General features: G+C 40.2%; 1 protein-coding gene across 1 annotated transcript in view; it reads left to right on the forward strand.

Moving 5' to 3' along the window:
• The window catches only part of ptprn2 (protein tyrosine phosphatase receptor type N2), a 145,498-nt gene that overhangs the window by 41,184 nt on the left and 89,176 nt on the right, over positions 1-15,138 (forward strand). The window contains exons 9-10 of the mRNA XM_028005135.1: positions 3,947-4,033; positions 10,622-10,701. Coding sequence (XP_027860936.1) covers positions 3,947-4,033; positions 10,622-10,701 — 167 coding nt within the window. The remainder of the gene's footprint in view (positions 1-3,946; positions 4,034-10,621; positions 10,702-15,138) is intronic.

Raw genomic sequence — 15,138 nt, forward strand, 5'->3', positions numbered from 1 at the left:
GTCCAGTCTATTTGTGTTTGGAAGTAAGGGGTTTTAGTCCATCTGCAATATAGTCAATATTCAACACTATCACCTACTTAGAAGAGTTTTTTGCTATTCTCATCTCTAAACTTCTCAAAACTTAAACTTTTCTCCAGCCTTATTCCAGTGGGGGCATCAGTACTGATTTCTAGCGGAAAAGATCTCAGTGTTGTGGAATGTTCATTGGTATGTGGAGCATAGACTGATCAGTGCAACCGCATGATAAGATTTTCTTTAGCTAGGAGTCATAGTAGTGATGGTTCACGTTGTGCATTGCAGGTGAGAGTGTTAAAATACCTTACTTCGAGGACTGACAGTCCTTGTGGACTTGATGAGTTTGAAGCCTTGACACGAAGACACAATGGCCTGTCCACCTTTAAATCCTACCTGCAGCTCTTGATAAGCTGCCACCCTGGTCTCTCTGTGAAAATGTTGTGCATTTTTAAACTGAGAAGAACTTCTACACTACAAAATGAGCTCACTGCCGTTTGATGCACCCAGAGGATCTCTCTCTAACCCTGGAAAAGCTTTCAATATTCTGTTTCATTTGTAACATTGTAGTGCTGTACAAATCTGGGGTAAAGTTGTCTTTATCCTTTTAAACATTTTAGAAACCTTACTGTTTTGGCCAATTATGTACACGTTGCTTCTGCATTTGGATATAGTTCTGGTAAATTTACCAATATTGTGAAGTAACATCATGCTTGTCTAATGCTTTATTTACTAAAAATGCCAAATTTGGATTGATGAAAGCATAGATTTAAAGAAACAATCACTCTTTACCTAGTGTTAACTGTAACACTTTGCAGTTAGTGCTACAGTTAATTTTGGATGTGAAAATGTTATAATAAACATGGACGTTTTTCACAAAAATGACAGCTGTCCTTGAGATGGCAGAATAACTTGGGCATTGGTTTGTGACCACATTTGCTGCACATTTTGTCTTGATGTATTTCATACACATTAAATCAGATTTTGTACAAAAGCATATAGGCAGCACCATTAGATGTAAATGTCCTTTTACTTTTAATGCTACCCGACTTGACACCGTAGTCCAAGACTTCTTTGTAAGGTAGTGTTTTGCTTCTGACATACTAATGGATTTGTTTCAAGTACACTCATTTTTGCACCAAGCATATGTCTGCTTTTTTCGCTTACTGACGCAGCCTTTAAAAGCTCAGTTTCTGTCAAAGCCACCTACATATTCCCATCTTCATGGAAAAGGGACTCTGTGGTTTAGACTCTTTTGTGTGTGCTGTACCTGATTACAATAGCGGAGATGATAAATCCCTCAGTGTGAGAGCATTACTGTGCAGCATTACAGCCTTAATGATGATACTTTGTGGGGAAGAAGAGCCAAGTTTCTGCCTCCCTTTCTCTCTTACCTCTGGCTCAGCTCCGTCTCAACAGAGATAAGTTTCTATCGACTCTGTCTTTGCCCCTGGCACTCTCTCAAATCTCTTTATGGTGTTATCAAGTCTGGTGTCAGGGGGTCGTCCTTCACCTGATCAACAAACGCAGCCTCGTAAAGGTCCAATATGGGTCCGGTCGTTGTTGCCGTGCAAATAGAAGTAGCAGATTACATACGGTATATATTAGGAAAGAAACGGGTCACCTTCCTTCTTTCTTTGCTGTCCACTCAGCGGACACCCACAGTAGACCTATGAAGGTGTCTCTGCATTTGCTCCAGATGTCATGGCTGCACAGTTGTTATCCCCTTCTTCACATGCCGTGAGGCCACACAGAGCTGCTTATCCAACAGCATCTGACATTGCTCTGGTTGTAGAGAAGTGGTTAGGGGTGAGATGTAGGAGAAGGAGGAGGAGGTGGCGGCTTTGGGGTGGTATGTGTGGATGCTTTGGGGAGGTGAGATGGGGGTGGGAAAGGTATGGATTCAGGAGAATGAGAAAGAAAACCCCAAGGGGGAAAAGTGCTAGCATCAACAACCAAGTCACTCCTGAAGCTCTCCAGTTGTTCGAATTACCGCAGAGGAATGGGGACGTGTTTGGAATTGCTTTGGTGGAGCTTTAACTTCTAAAACTCCACAAAAATTGCAGAAGAAAGAACTTTGCACGAACTTAAGTGCACAGAAAACCAGCCACTTAGGCACAGCACACTCTTACATCTGTTAGAAAATGTGGCTGAGGTGCAAATGCAGACCAAGCACAAATGTATGAGAATAATCTGACTTAGATAAAGATGTACCACACACAATTCTTTGTAAAAGTATTCAGACACCTGAACCATTTTCATATTTGTTTCCTATTAAATCAATATCTTTTTATATTTTATATGTTAAACCAAGACAAAGTAGCACATAACTGTGAAGTGGGAGACATTTTTTTGCTAATAAATCATCCTGAATATATCATCCTGACACATGGTGATGACAATATCATAGACTTTTCTCGATCAGGAACAGAAAAGCTAGTGGGAGTTAACGGGAAGGTGGATGGCCCTAACTTCAGGGGAATTCTGAAACAGAACTTCACAGAGGCTGCAAAGGACTTGAGTGTAGGTTGAAGGTTCACCTTGCAGCATGATGATAAAACATACAGCCAGAGCTCCAATTGAATGGTTAGGAACAAGGCAAATGTATGTGTAGGTATGGTCCAGTCAAAGCGGGTTCGATTCCCGGACCCGGCGATATTTGTCGCATGTCTTCCCCCCTCTCCTTCCCCTTTTCCTGTCAGCCTACTTTCATATAAGGGACACTAGAGCCCACAAAAGACATCCTGGAGGAAAAAAAACCCCCAGACTGATTAAAGAGCTGCAGCAAGACTTGTGCTCTCTGTCCAGTCTGACTGAGTTTCAGCCATTAAGCAAAAATAAAAAAATATTATACAAACCTTCTGGCTCCAGCTGGTAAGAAAATACCCTAAAAGTTGTGCTGCTATAACTGGAGCAAACATTGATGCTAAAAAGTATTGATACAGGGAGCTAAACACAAAATGCATACCATGCTACTTTATGTTGATCTTTCTTCTGAAATCCCAATAAAATACTTTGAGGTTTGTGGTTGTGGTGTGAAAAAGTTCAATGGTCTGTACAGATTTTTGAAAGGAACTGTATGCAGTAAATGATCTTGCACTCAATGCCCAGGCCTCCATGAAATTGTTTCCCTGCTTATTTCACATTTCTCCATTATATGGAATGGAGACAAAATTTAAAGATTGTCTCATCGCGATCCATGACCTCTTTCTGCATGTCACCTTGCAGACACCTGGCAGCAATTCCAAGTGATTCCTGGTTAAGCCATCAGGAAAAAAAGTAGCTTTTCTGGTAGCGCTTGTGAGGATGCACCTCTCATCTCCCGCATACGAAGCTCAGAGTCCGGCAGATTGCCTTTGTTTGGTCTATTTCCTCCCTGAGTGAAAAAGCAGCCATGGACTGAGCTGAGATGAGGCATGGCTTTATCAGACCACCATTACACTTCACCTCAATTTCATTTGCACCTTATTATTCTCATCTCAACGTGAAGGCGCGTGCGTGGCCCCAGTGTGTTTGCGCTGTGTGTTTTATTTTTCGAGCGCACGGCACATGCAGGATTGGCGAAAATGTCAATGCAGAAGGAAGGAGAAAGATGAGAGAAGGAAAAGAGAGAGAAAGGAGTGTCTGTATGATGCAGCCATTACACCTCATGCAGGTTCCATTTGCACCTTATTGTTTGTTTCATTGCTGGAAAAAAGCAGGTGATTTAGCAAGCCCGGAGAGGCAGCTGATCCCTTTTCCCTCGACACAGTGCTTTGTGTGTGTTTTTATTTGTGATTGTCTGCAATGTTCTCTCTCTTTTTTTGCACTACATCCACTCAGACAAGCATGCATTTTACTTGTGTTCAATGACCCGTTGGCGGGAATGAAATGTGAAAGCATTTTCTTGGAAAACCAGCATTTTAACACCTTAATATTTGGGTGTCTCTTCCAGCTCCCTGACCAATGACCTGGCCTCGGACCTGATGGATCGGCTGACCCAGAGGCTGAACCTCCACACCGCAGATCTCACGCAGCTCTCGTATGTACAAACGCTGGTTTATTATGCAGTAGAATTATAAATTATATTTAAAGCATTTGAAACATTTCGCATAGGAGTTTTTGAGTTTAGGTGAACAGAACAATCCATTCCCTGAAAGGATTGTTTATGCAAAAACAGAAAAGTGCAGGAGTCTGTTGACGTTTGCTGTTTTTCTGACCTTTTGGGGTGTTTGACTTCATGCAGCGAGAGAAATCAGGCCTAATTACCTCTAGGCCCACACTGATGTCTCTGCTGTATTCAAAACAGCTCTGTGACACTGCCACAGCACCTCTTGTCAAAAAATAGCAGTGCAGCCGTCAAACAATTTTTTTTAGTTAAAGGCAAAAGGAGAAAACGGGAAGTAGCAGTGGATACAGAGAAAAGGACTCCATGAGGAGGCGGTTAATGTATTAATGAGCGTGCAAACTGTCCTTGAACCTGGACTGATTTGTGTTTTTAACATGGTTTTTCTGCCCGCTCGGTGTCAGATTGCGTAGGAGGCAGAGGAGACATGTTCGTCTGAGATCTGACGAGCCTTTTGAAACACTCCGGCAGGGAGAAGTGAAGTCTGCGTGGCTCAATAACACCTGCAGCATGAGAACAACAAAGCCAGACGACTGCAGTGTTCATGCCAAACACTCCAACACAAGATGAAGCTTGCATAACGCTTCCTAAATAAAAACACAGTGACCTTAGCATCAACGCCAGCTGCAGAGGCATTCAGATTTTCAATTCAACCTCCACATTTGGTGCTGCTGAGCCAAAACACTGGGACGTGTAATATTGCTGGCAGCGATTTTGTTAATTTTTGTTAATACACCTGTCATTTCACATCACATGGAATCAACTCTTGACGCACGACATGATTAATGCCTTCTTTCTTGATGCTAATGAAAGGTCTGAGGCATTATTGAACCGAACTCTTATTCAGAGAGCGCAGTGGTGAACTTCTCACATGTAAATGAGAGAAAACCACTTAATCAAAGATACAGTTCCTGCATTAAAAGTAATTTATGCCAAAGTTCTGTTAAACGTCTGAAAACTAACAGCTATTTTTCTTACTGTTAAGGCATTACTTCTAGAGACTGTAAAAAGACAACTGTCCGACATTAAATCAGGCAAGCACAATGCCAAGACAACACAACAACCATTTACACAAACACTTACACAAGAAGACAGTTTATTATCTTTAGCTGCTGAAAGATACTGGAGAAGCTGAGGAAAAAAGCCATAAATCTGCAGGAGAACATGCAAATTTAACAGAAAAGGTCCCCCGGCTATTTTAACATGTAAAAAAAAAAACATACCTTGTAAAGAACATGTGGAATAAGATAGATAAAATTGACATACTAATCCATTTTCTTTTAAAGATTGGAGAGACGACCCGAACTCTGATCATGTACTTTATTATGGTGTCAAATTCCTGACCAAAACCTGAGGACTGCATTAAGCAATCACCATAGCACATTTACTAACTGAGAGAATGGATAGCTCTGAATGATTTATACTGAATTATTTATAGTAGTCACTCAATACTTTGGCAGTATAGAGTGTCAAAATAAGTCCTAATCAGAATGAATATTGTAGCGTTTCATATGGAAATGGTTCCTTAATAACAGAACAGTCATTCTAGTTATAAAATAACCAAATGAATAATGTTACATCCCGTACATCCACTATTGAAAGGAATATGTTACTTTTTAGTACAGAATTTCTAAAGGAACTTTTGCTGCATTATGTTGCTGTTTTGCAGTTAAATCGGTGTAAAAGCCGGCCTCAAATAAAGATTCTGCTGTGTCTTTGCACCTCAAATTTACTCTTTTCTGTTCCAAAGGCAAATAGAGAAAATGTTCCCTTTTGTTTGGCTTGTTTACCGCCCTTCTTTTTCATTTTTACGAATCAATGAAAGCACATTCATTTAGAAATAGCCAAGGCGAAGGACATGACGCGAGCTTTTTTGTGCACTTTGTGGAGTGCGTGCGACAGGTGAGTGTTTGAAAGCTTATGCCTGAATATGTGCCGGCTGGGAGAAAGAGAGCCTGGTCAGAGCACGGTGCTCTGCTTTGTTTGGAGGGTGGAAGTTCTCACTTTCAGAAGCTCTGATAAGTCCTGACAAATGAAAAGAAACACTCAAATATGACCAAAGGGACAGGATTTTTAGAGCAGAGAGTTGAAATGTGTGAGGTTTTCTTTTAGATTTTAAATTTCGGGCACTCTTAAGTTCACAGTTCCTGCATGTTTTTCATGTAAAAAACTTGACACTTTTCCAGATTTAAATTTCCAGGGTAAGAACATTTGTCCTTTATTGCAATCTTAGAATCCTAAACGAATTAAATAAGGATCCTGCCAATACCACAGACTGGAAAGAACAACACAAGGATTGAAGGGAGAGGAGGGACTAAAGAGAGAAAGAAAAGAAAGAAAATAGAAAGGAGGGAAGAAAAGATGAAGCGAGGAAGGGTCAACTTTTAGGCAAGGAAGGGAGTAAATAAAGTTTGAAATATTCCACTTCCATACTTTTCCAAATTGTGTTAGATCACCGTATAGAGGTGAGAATCACCACAGTTATCAGTATGAAACATTTCCTCTAAACTCAAGTTCTTGATGTTGATGGATCTTTTTCAGATGACGTAAGTGTTTTACTACTCAACAACACTAGGGGGAGTTGGACACACACTCACAAATCTGTGCTCACACAGTCTGTGACAGACAACCCCCCCACCCCCGACAAGACAAACCGTCATGCACACAGACACTCATCATGTCCCACCAGTAGAGCTAAAATGAAGTCCAGGCTCACACTTTCAATAACAAAAGGGGCAGGGTAAATTCCTCCAGATAAGTTATCTATCTCAGCTTCATCTCCCAACTATAGCAGTGTTTTCCCCCTTGGTATATTCAAATAATATTGGTGTGGTGTGCCTTGAGAGAAATAAAAAAATGTCAATTCAATTTGAGATGCATTGCGATCTCAGTCAGGGCACCCTTGGCCAGGAGAATTGAGGCAGGGGTAAAGATTGTGGAAACATTGACATTTACAAGAGCAAACTGAAGCCCAGGTGAAGGTGCTGTTGGGGGAAGGGCATATTTATTTTCAGAGCAGTGTGTTTTCCCTTCTGCCTGTGCCCGAGCATGTGTATAATCATGTTCATAAATGCATTGTTGCATGGTCGGGTCCATCTGTTGAGACGTATTGGCTCATATATCGCTCCTGGCTGGACCAGTGGAGCTGCGTCTCTAGCAGGCTGACTGATGGCGAGTGGGTCTGGGTCACAGCTCTCTGGCAGTCTGATGAATCTCCATTTATGCCGCACAGGTTGACAGTGAAGTATACTAAAAACGTATGAGCACTTTTCAGGACATTACATAGCTGATACGACGGCATACTGAAGGACTGAGGCGGGTAGAAAAATGAAACACACATCGATCGGTCACAACTTCTTTACAACCAAAGGGCAACAATGCTGTCAGTTAAATATAGTTTTATATGTGCAGCATTATCTGGTTTGAATAGTGAGCGATGCATTGGTAGGCCTTCAATAAACTTTATGAAAGTAGACATCTGTGTCCTGTTTGAGTCAGTCTAGATTAGTACATTTAATATTTATCTTTTTTATAAGTTGTTATGGTCAAGTTTGAGCGGGGTACTGCAGAGCTGCTATCAGAAGGCAGTATGTTAACTGCCTTCTAGCAGGGGTAGGTCTACCTTGGGAAGATTTATGATGTCTGAGCAGGAAGAGTTTCCAGATTTATTTTACATTTCATTTATATTCAAATGAATTTAGTGAGAATTGTTGCTTTAAAATGAGTCATTCAACTACTACAACCACAGAGCACTGTTAAACACTAACTTATTTCTCCTTTGTTCTTATCTTTAGATAAACTCTTATCAGGTAACTATAGGGCAAACAGAGACTATTAATAATTAGACGTATCAAAGAAAAATGTTAATCAGTTGGCAGATATCGTAAATTAATATCTTGCTTATCTTTTCCATCAACAAGTATCAATGCAAAGCAAATCTAAAACATTATGAGGAGAGAGTGGAATAAAACATGGCAGAAAAAGAAGATGATGGTTAGGATCGATGGGAACTGTCAGAAAACTGCTTCTAACTCTGGCCTCTCTTTCTGCAGAACTGTTTGAGTTGGCAGTTAATAGACTAAATGATGTAAGAGGTTACACTCCACTAAATGTGGTTTACATGAACAACCAGTCTTTAGAAAAATATGGATTTTTCCATATAAAGAACATCCAAACTTCACTAATTTACTAAGGAGTACTATTAAAATTGACTCACTCTAAATTTTAATGCTAAAAAGATCTGACAAAAAAACTGGCTCAGAGGGAGTGTTTCACAGTGCAGTTAATAAAAATGCCTAAAATGCCGTGATGAACACTGAGGTTTCATGACAGGTGAGGCACTGACTGAGTCTGATGTGCAAACATTTGAAACCCAAAATTTAAGCTTATATTTCAAATTTGCTAATAATTGTTGCATTTGTTTGTCTTTAAAATTTTTATTTATGCTTTAACCCTTTAACTGTCACGATGACACCAGTATGGTATGAAACAGATAGTCTGTGAACAAAAAAAGTCAAGCTTCTCTGCTATCTTGTATTGCTCCCAGTGATGACTGCAGAATTACACCACTTGGTCAGAAGCAACCAATCAGAGCCAAAAGGACAGTATTAGCGCTGTCAATCATTCCTGTGCATGTGCCGCTCAGGTCCTCCCCGTGCTTTTTGCTGTGCTGCAGTTTCTTTCCAATAGCAAAGTCTGCCACAAATGATCAGGCTAGTTAGCATAGCCACCTTTGACAGCGGATAAATAGTTTTCCTGTTGCTGTAAGTTGTATATCCACCATCAACACATTGGGCAGAGCATACATGAGGGTGACTGACAGCACTAAGACACTTCTCTTGGCCTTGATTAGTTTTTTTGACTGGGAGCAATTCATTTCTGTAGATGACATTAAAAACATGAACATAAAAAAAAAGACAAAACATTTTTTATACATGTTACATACATACTGCAGTGTTAATATGAAGCCAAATTAGATTACTTTTATTAATTTTTTTCTTTTGGCTGATCTCACTTTTGTTAAAATTGAAAATAGTGTTTGATCTGTTATTTCTAGCCCATGTGCCTCTATTCTTGTTCTTGTTTGCCTTCAATTGTAAAAGCCTTAGTGCTGGAGTTGATCATCAAGGGAAAGAGTCATCTTACAATGGTTCAATTACAACTGTATTTTTAGGGTTTTTTTCCAATATTTTCAGTGTTTTCAATGGATAGAAGAAGAACACCTGTTGCCCATTATACCTATGGAGCTCAGCACTTCCACAATACTTTTTGCCTCACCGTCTCCATCCATATGGCTAATTATGCCACACACACATCTATGTATTTGAATATGTAATTGTATATACTTTTCTCTAACAAATGCCAACTGTGTCCCAGTTGGAAGTTTATGTATTGCGCTTTGTTTTTTATTGTTTTTGGCTTGTATTTGAAACAAGTGGGGTTGTTGTCTTATATTACCATTTGGGTTTTTAAGATACTCAAAGCACTTGTTAACAAGCTGAATCATCAGCTCTTGCAATATAAAAATTTGCCTCACTATTAAGGGGCAATGCATTTGGCTTGTACAGCAATATTTTTTGCACATGCATTGTTTGGTCCTTAGTGTCTCAAGTTAGAGCCAATTATCTCAGTGTTTCATTGTGAAAAAACTTTATTTGTTGTTGATATTTCCTTTGAGTTTTCATCATTTATGGGGAATAAAATGTTTCATTAGTTTGCTGATCGTTGTTATGAAGCAGAGACACAATAAAGGTTTCTTTAGCAAAAAATAGTCTGTTTTAGTTTATGCTTTTTGATTTATAAAACATATTTTCGTTTGTGATATAAGAAGGTCATGAGTGGGGTATTTCTTTACACATTGCTAGGCTGTTATTTTTCTCCCTTGTGACTATCTCCAGGGATCGTACCAGAGTGTGTAGAAGTTGTTAGATTTTATTCCATGACCAACCTCGGGGACCTTCAGCAATTATTTTGCTCCAGGGAGAGAAGTCTGTAGCTGACTCAAGGCCAGACAGAAGAGAATGGGTGCAAAGAGTACAAGTTTCAGTGTTATAGTAAAGGGGTGCAGGGGTGCTCACCCAATGACTGTAATTTGCTCTTTGGACATACTCAAACTGAAATGGAGCACAAAACCTATAGTGACTCACATCATCTTCAGAAAAATTCAGGTACTAAATTCACATATTGAGACTTTATTTTTGCTCCAGTTGGTATGGTATACATAAAAATTGGGGTCTGAAAATTTTAATGTATGGTCCTTTACAAAGCTCTCTTTGAATCACTAGATAGAATTTGCTACTGCCTTGTACTCTCAGCTACTTCAGAATAACTATTAGGACACTGCAGCAGTCATCCATGTTCATGCTGAAAGTGGGTTAAATCCACATTGAAGATTCACATTGGCATTAATTTGACCAATATATGCAGCAAATGATATTAATAGGTGGAAACAGGTCCTTTTATATTCATTTGATTTTTTTTTTCTTCTTTCCTTGTCGTCTGCAGAGTTCTGGGTCCTGCAATGACATTCAGGGTCGGCCCAAATCCTAAAAACGTGACCACTGCAGACCTGGTTCAAGCTGCAGGTAAGACCAACGTACATGTTTCCATTTATCACCCTCTCAGAATGATCCCATTGATGACATTCATTCCAATTCACCTCACCTTCACAAGGCAGTTCACTTTGTCACAGTCTTTGCTTCAGAATACAGTTCAGGTCTGTGGGTTTTCATCATCTCCAGTCCTTAAGAGGATTGTCAACACTGAGCATCAGCAACAGAAATGATGATCCCACCATCCTTCTTCTGCCATGCTTGCACACAATGCGCAAGACAGTTTGTTTGGTTTGTTAGGTCCAGCAGACTGACAGCTTGGAAACAGGTTTGTGTTGGCCAGTCTGAGTTTGTATGTGTGCAGTGTGCACTGGATTGATGTAGACTGATGGGGATCTGTCACCCAGCGACAGGTCGCTGTCAGTACGCTCCTCTGCTTATTGTCAGTGCTCCGGTCAGTCAGCCGAGTGTGTTTGTTCAAAGTGTGTCCTTATTTCAGCCGGAAATGACTTCGAGCAGAACAGCGAGGTTTCAGTATGATCCAATATTCCCCTCGTGGAATCAAAATGGCGTTATTGGCAGAGTTGTGTTGCTGCTCCTAGTCTCTCTTTTTTGTGTTGTTTGAAGCAACAAACATTTGTTGACACTTTCCTGTTGGAGAAAGTCTGGACAATGGGTGATGGGTTTAGATTGGCAGGTTCTAGGTTGTTCATCTTTTTTTATTTTTTTATTTTCTTGTCCTCTTTTGCTTCTCCTACCACATGTGACTGATTGTGATGAGGTTTCGTGTGGTGAGAGCTAATGACAGCCATGAGCTAGGCTGAAATGTCAGACCAAATGTTATGTCAACATGATCATGAGCCTGGTCCACAGTGATGAATTATGAGCACAGCCAGCTTGAATAGTAATTTGTTAAAGTGGAGGGAAGGGCTTTTCATAATTAAAAAAAAAATCACTTTCATCCCAAATAAACATTAGATGTGGTTCTGAAATGCATTAAAATGGCACCAACAGATCATACAGGGGATAGATTAAGAGTCCTGGCACAAGCTTTATTCCCTGTACTCCCAAAACAGTGTGAAGTGGACAGGAGTTCCCACCCTCCTCCCGATGTTCAAAGCAATCTGAAATAAAAGCGTTCATCTTCACTTTCCAGCGACACAAAGCAATCACTGACATTGACTTCAACACGATGTGGCAAAGGCACAATGATTTTCAAGCCATTCCTGGGTTGCAGAGGAGCCGCATGGTTTGGGCGCGATCTGAAAATCAAAGTGACGCCCACATACAGTGGCCACCTGGGTAATCCTGGCTGACCTTTGCCTTATGTGTGACTGTGCATAAGTGACGCGGCCTCCTAATGAACTCATCAAAAAACCCCGCTGCGTCCAGAACCCAGTCTGCTGTGAGAAGCTTTGTATTAGTTAAGCAATAAATAAATAAAAAATCCAGAAAATTCAGCAATTTTTATGGAGACATTTTTTTAAAACCAGCTGCAAATGAAGATGTTTTGTCTTGTTTTGTTTTTCTTTCTCATTCATTACCTCTGAAAGAAGACGTGTTTTGCATTACATAAAAACAAAATGCTTCATTTGTTTTTTGGGTTTTTTGCTTGCAGTCTATCTGTTAGCCCATTGATGGTTATTTTCAATAAAAAAGATAAAATGTTTGTCCTAACATTTGGCAAACACTTTTTGTCCCGATTTCCCCATTCCGACATCTTGAAGATGTCCATATTATTTTAGATGGCGCTAAATCTTAAGAGATATTCCTGCTATGTGGTGTGTTGAGAGTTACCTCGTATGCCCAGAAGGACGTTGGGACCGCTCTGATCTAAAATTGGGGAAAAACGTTGAGTTGCATTGCTTTCTCTGTATTAAATATAATCCACAAACTACCCCATTGCTTCTTCCCAGTCAGCCATGTTTGTTTACGCTGAACTCATGAGAGGTTTTGTGAGATTTCCCGTCTGACATCTGAATGTTGGTGAGTGAAATCGATTTGTGTGTGGTGTGTTGCTCCTGTCCTGTTATTTCTAAGATATTTTTTATCATCCTATGTGGTCTCCCAGGGTCTATCTCTACTTAGTCATTGTTTATTAAGAATTTAACTAGAAAAAACTGCAGATTGTCACAAGCATTTTAAGTGTTTATTGTTTTTGAAACAATAAACACAACTTCTTATCAGGAGTTACTGTGTATCCTACATTTACTATTTAAACTCCAGCTATTGACTATTTTAAAAATCAATTATGTTTCTTACAATGTTTTTTGTCTTTAAAGGTCAGAAAATTGGAGGAGTGTCTGTTTCAGTTACTTAGTCTATATTATAGCATAAATTAAACCTCCATGGTTGATAAAGTTCACTGTACCCTGTGGTATCTAAACAAGATTAATATGGCTCTGCTACATTCTGCTGTCCATCTATCTGCCCATCAGTTCCATTCGATGCGTTCAATGCCCCATTGAAATGAAAAGACAAAAAGACTTGGCTGAAAGGCACGGACAGTATAGAGGAGATTTGATAACTCGTTGAAAAGCATCTTTTTTCTGCAGCAGGTTCTTAGCGGCTGTGCGGTGAAAGGCCTGCTGGGAGGTCTGACTGTATTAGTAGAGGTAGAGTTCTCTTGTGTGCTGCTCAACTGGAAAACTGCAGGACAAAGCCCGGCACTGCCTAATCCCTGCTCGGCTACGAAACAAAAGAGAAAGCTGCTGCTTTATCAAAACTACAAGGCATTCTGTGTGTCCGTGTTTGTTCGTGCATGTGTGTGGATGTGTGCAACTCTATTTTTTTTTATTTTTTTTGCAGCTGTGTTCATACTGCGCCAAGAAAACGATTTATTCAATATTTGATGAAGTGGCAGCCAAGCTGCTAAAAAGCGACACTGGAATGAGTTGTTTAGAACTCCACTTTTTCTTGCTTCCTCGCAGTGATTTCTAAACATGTAAATCACCTTCGGTGGAGGGATAATAGATCTGCCAGAGCTGCTTTTGCTCACCGCGGAGTGACGTTTTATCGCCGATGATGGATTTGATCCACTTACACGTTTGTGCTCTTCGCAAGTATGTAGGCGGTTTTATATGTAGGATGAGTGCTTTGGCTTCATAAAGTGTTATTGTACAATTATATCCTGGCGGGATTGTTTCTTTTGATTTGTGATATATGCCGCTTTTATAGCTGTGATTATAAGTACTCCTAATGAATTTGAGTGTTTTGCATAGAAAAATTGAAGCATGATGACTCAGATGGGATCAGGATGTCCAGACCAAACACCAGTATTTGTGATGGGATATGTATGTGTTAACCATGGCTGATAGGTGGAGGGTGGGGAGCTGGGTGAGGACACTCCTATTGTCTTGGCTGTCATGGCTGGGCGACCCCGGAGCCCCATAGAGGCCTCAAAGGCCCCAGAGGCCAAGCCATAGCAATGAGCCGGCAGGCCCCCAGGCCGTGAGAACCCCGGCCTTGGTCAATGAACGCTGGGATCATAAGGACCCTGGGAGCAACTTGCTGGGCCATCTGGAAAAGAGAGCAGGGACCTGACACATGGCTGTCACCCTGAGGGAGACACACAGAGATGTGGACGCAGACAATGTCGGCCCCCGTGTTTCCTGCCTCAGCTTCTGTCTTTTTTGTCTTCCACACACACAGAGTCACACGTAAGTGAAAACCAAGGAGGTGATGAGTGAGACGGAAAACTTTCAAAGTAAATCAAGTGGAAAAAGAGCTGAATTCAGGACTTATTTATATCATTAAACACTGCATTAAAAGCTACCGCTACATTAAAAGCTGCAGCAAACATATTGAATAAGATCTTGTTGTTGCATGTTTCTGAAACCGTTGAAACGAAGAGTGGAAAACCACAATCAGAAGGTCAAAATGCACCAGAGAAGCCACTGCAGCAGATCATCAATTGGGGAAGGGTTACAAGGGTAAGAGATGGTGCAATGTCCAGAGAAATTGCAACAAATATTAACAGATACTGCCATGTACTCTCCAAAGACAATTGGAGAGTACAAGTGTGGAAGTGTGGCATGGCTTTGCAACATTGCATCTGAATAAACAACAAACTTCAAAAAGAGAAAAGAAAAGAGAAGTATAGATGTTTAGTCATAATGTACAGCTTCATGTCTGGTTAAAATCAAACACAGCATATCAATGAAACATCTAGTGGCAGTTATAAATCAAGGAGGTGGTATGGTGGTGGTTTGGGTTTGTCTCCTACAGTCAAATGCGATGCCATTTATTATTGATAAAGATGCTCTGCAGGAATGTATCTAGTTTTAGCTTTCAGATTTTTTTCTTCCTTCTTTAATAAATAGTGACATATAGAAACCAGCAGTGTGCCTTTATGCCCTCTAGGTTAGATTTATATCATTTAATAACTTGGAAAAGACATTTTAGGAATGACCTTGATACATAGAACTATAGAAACTGCCAAAAGGGTGTACTTTTTTTTTTAGCATACCT

This window comes from Xiphophorus couchianus, chromosome 21 (genome assembly GCF_001444195.1).
Source record: "Xiphophorus couchianus chromosome 21, X_couchianus-1.0, whole genome shotgun sequence".
Lineage (NCBI taxonomy): Eukaryota > Metazoa > Chordata > Actinopteri > Cyprinodontiformes > Poeciliidae > Xiphophorus > Xiphophorus couchianus.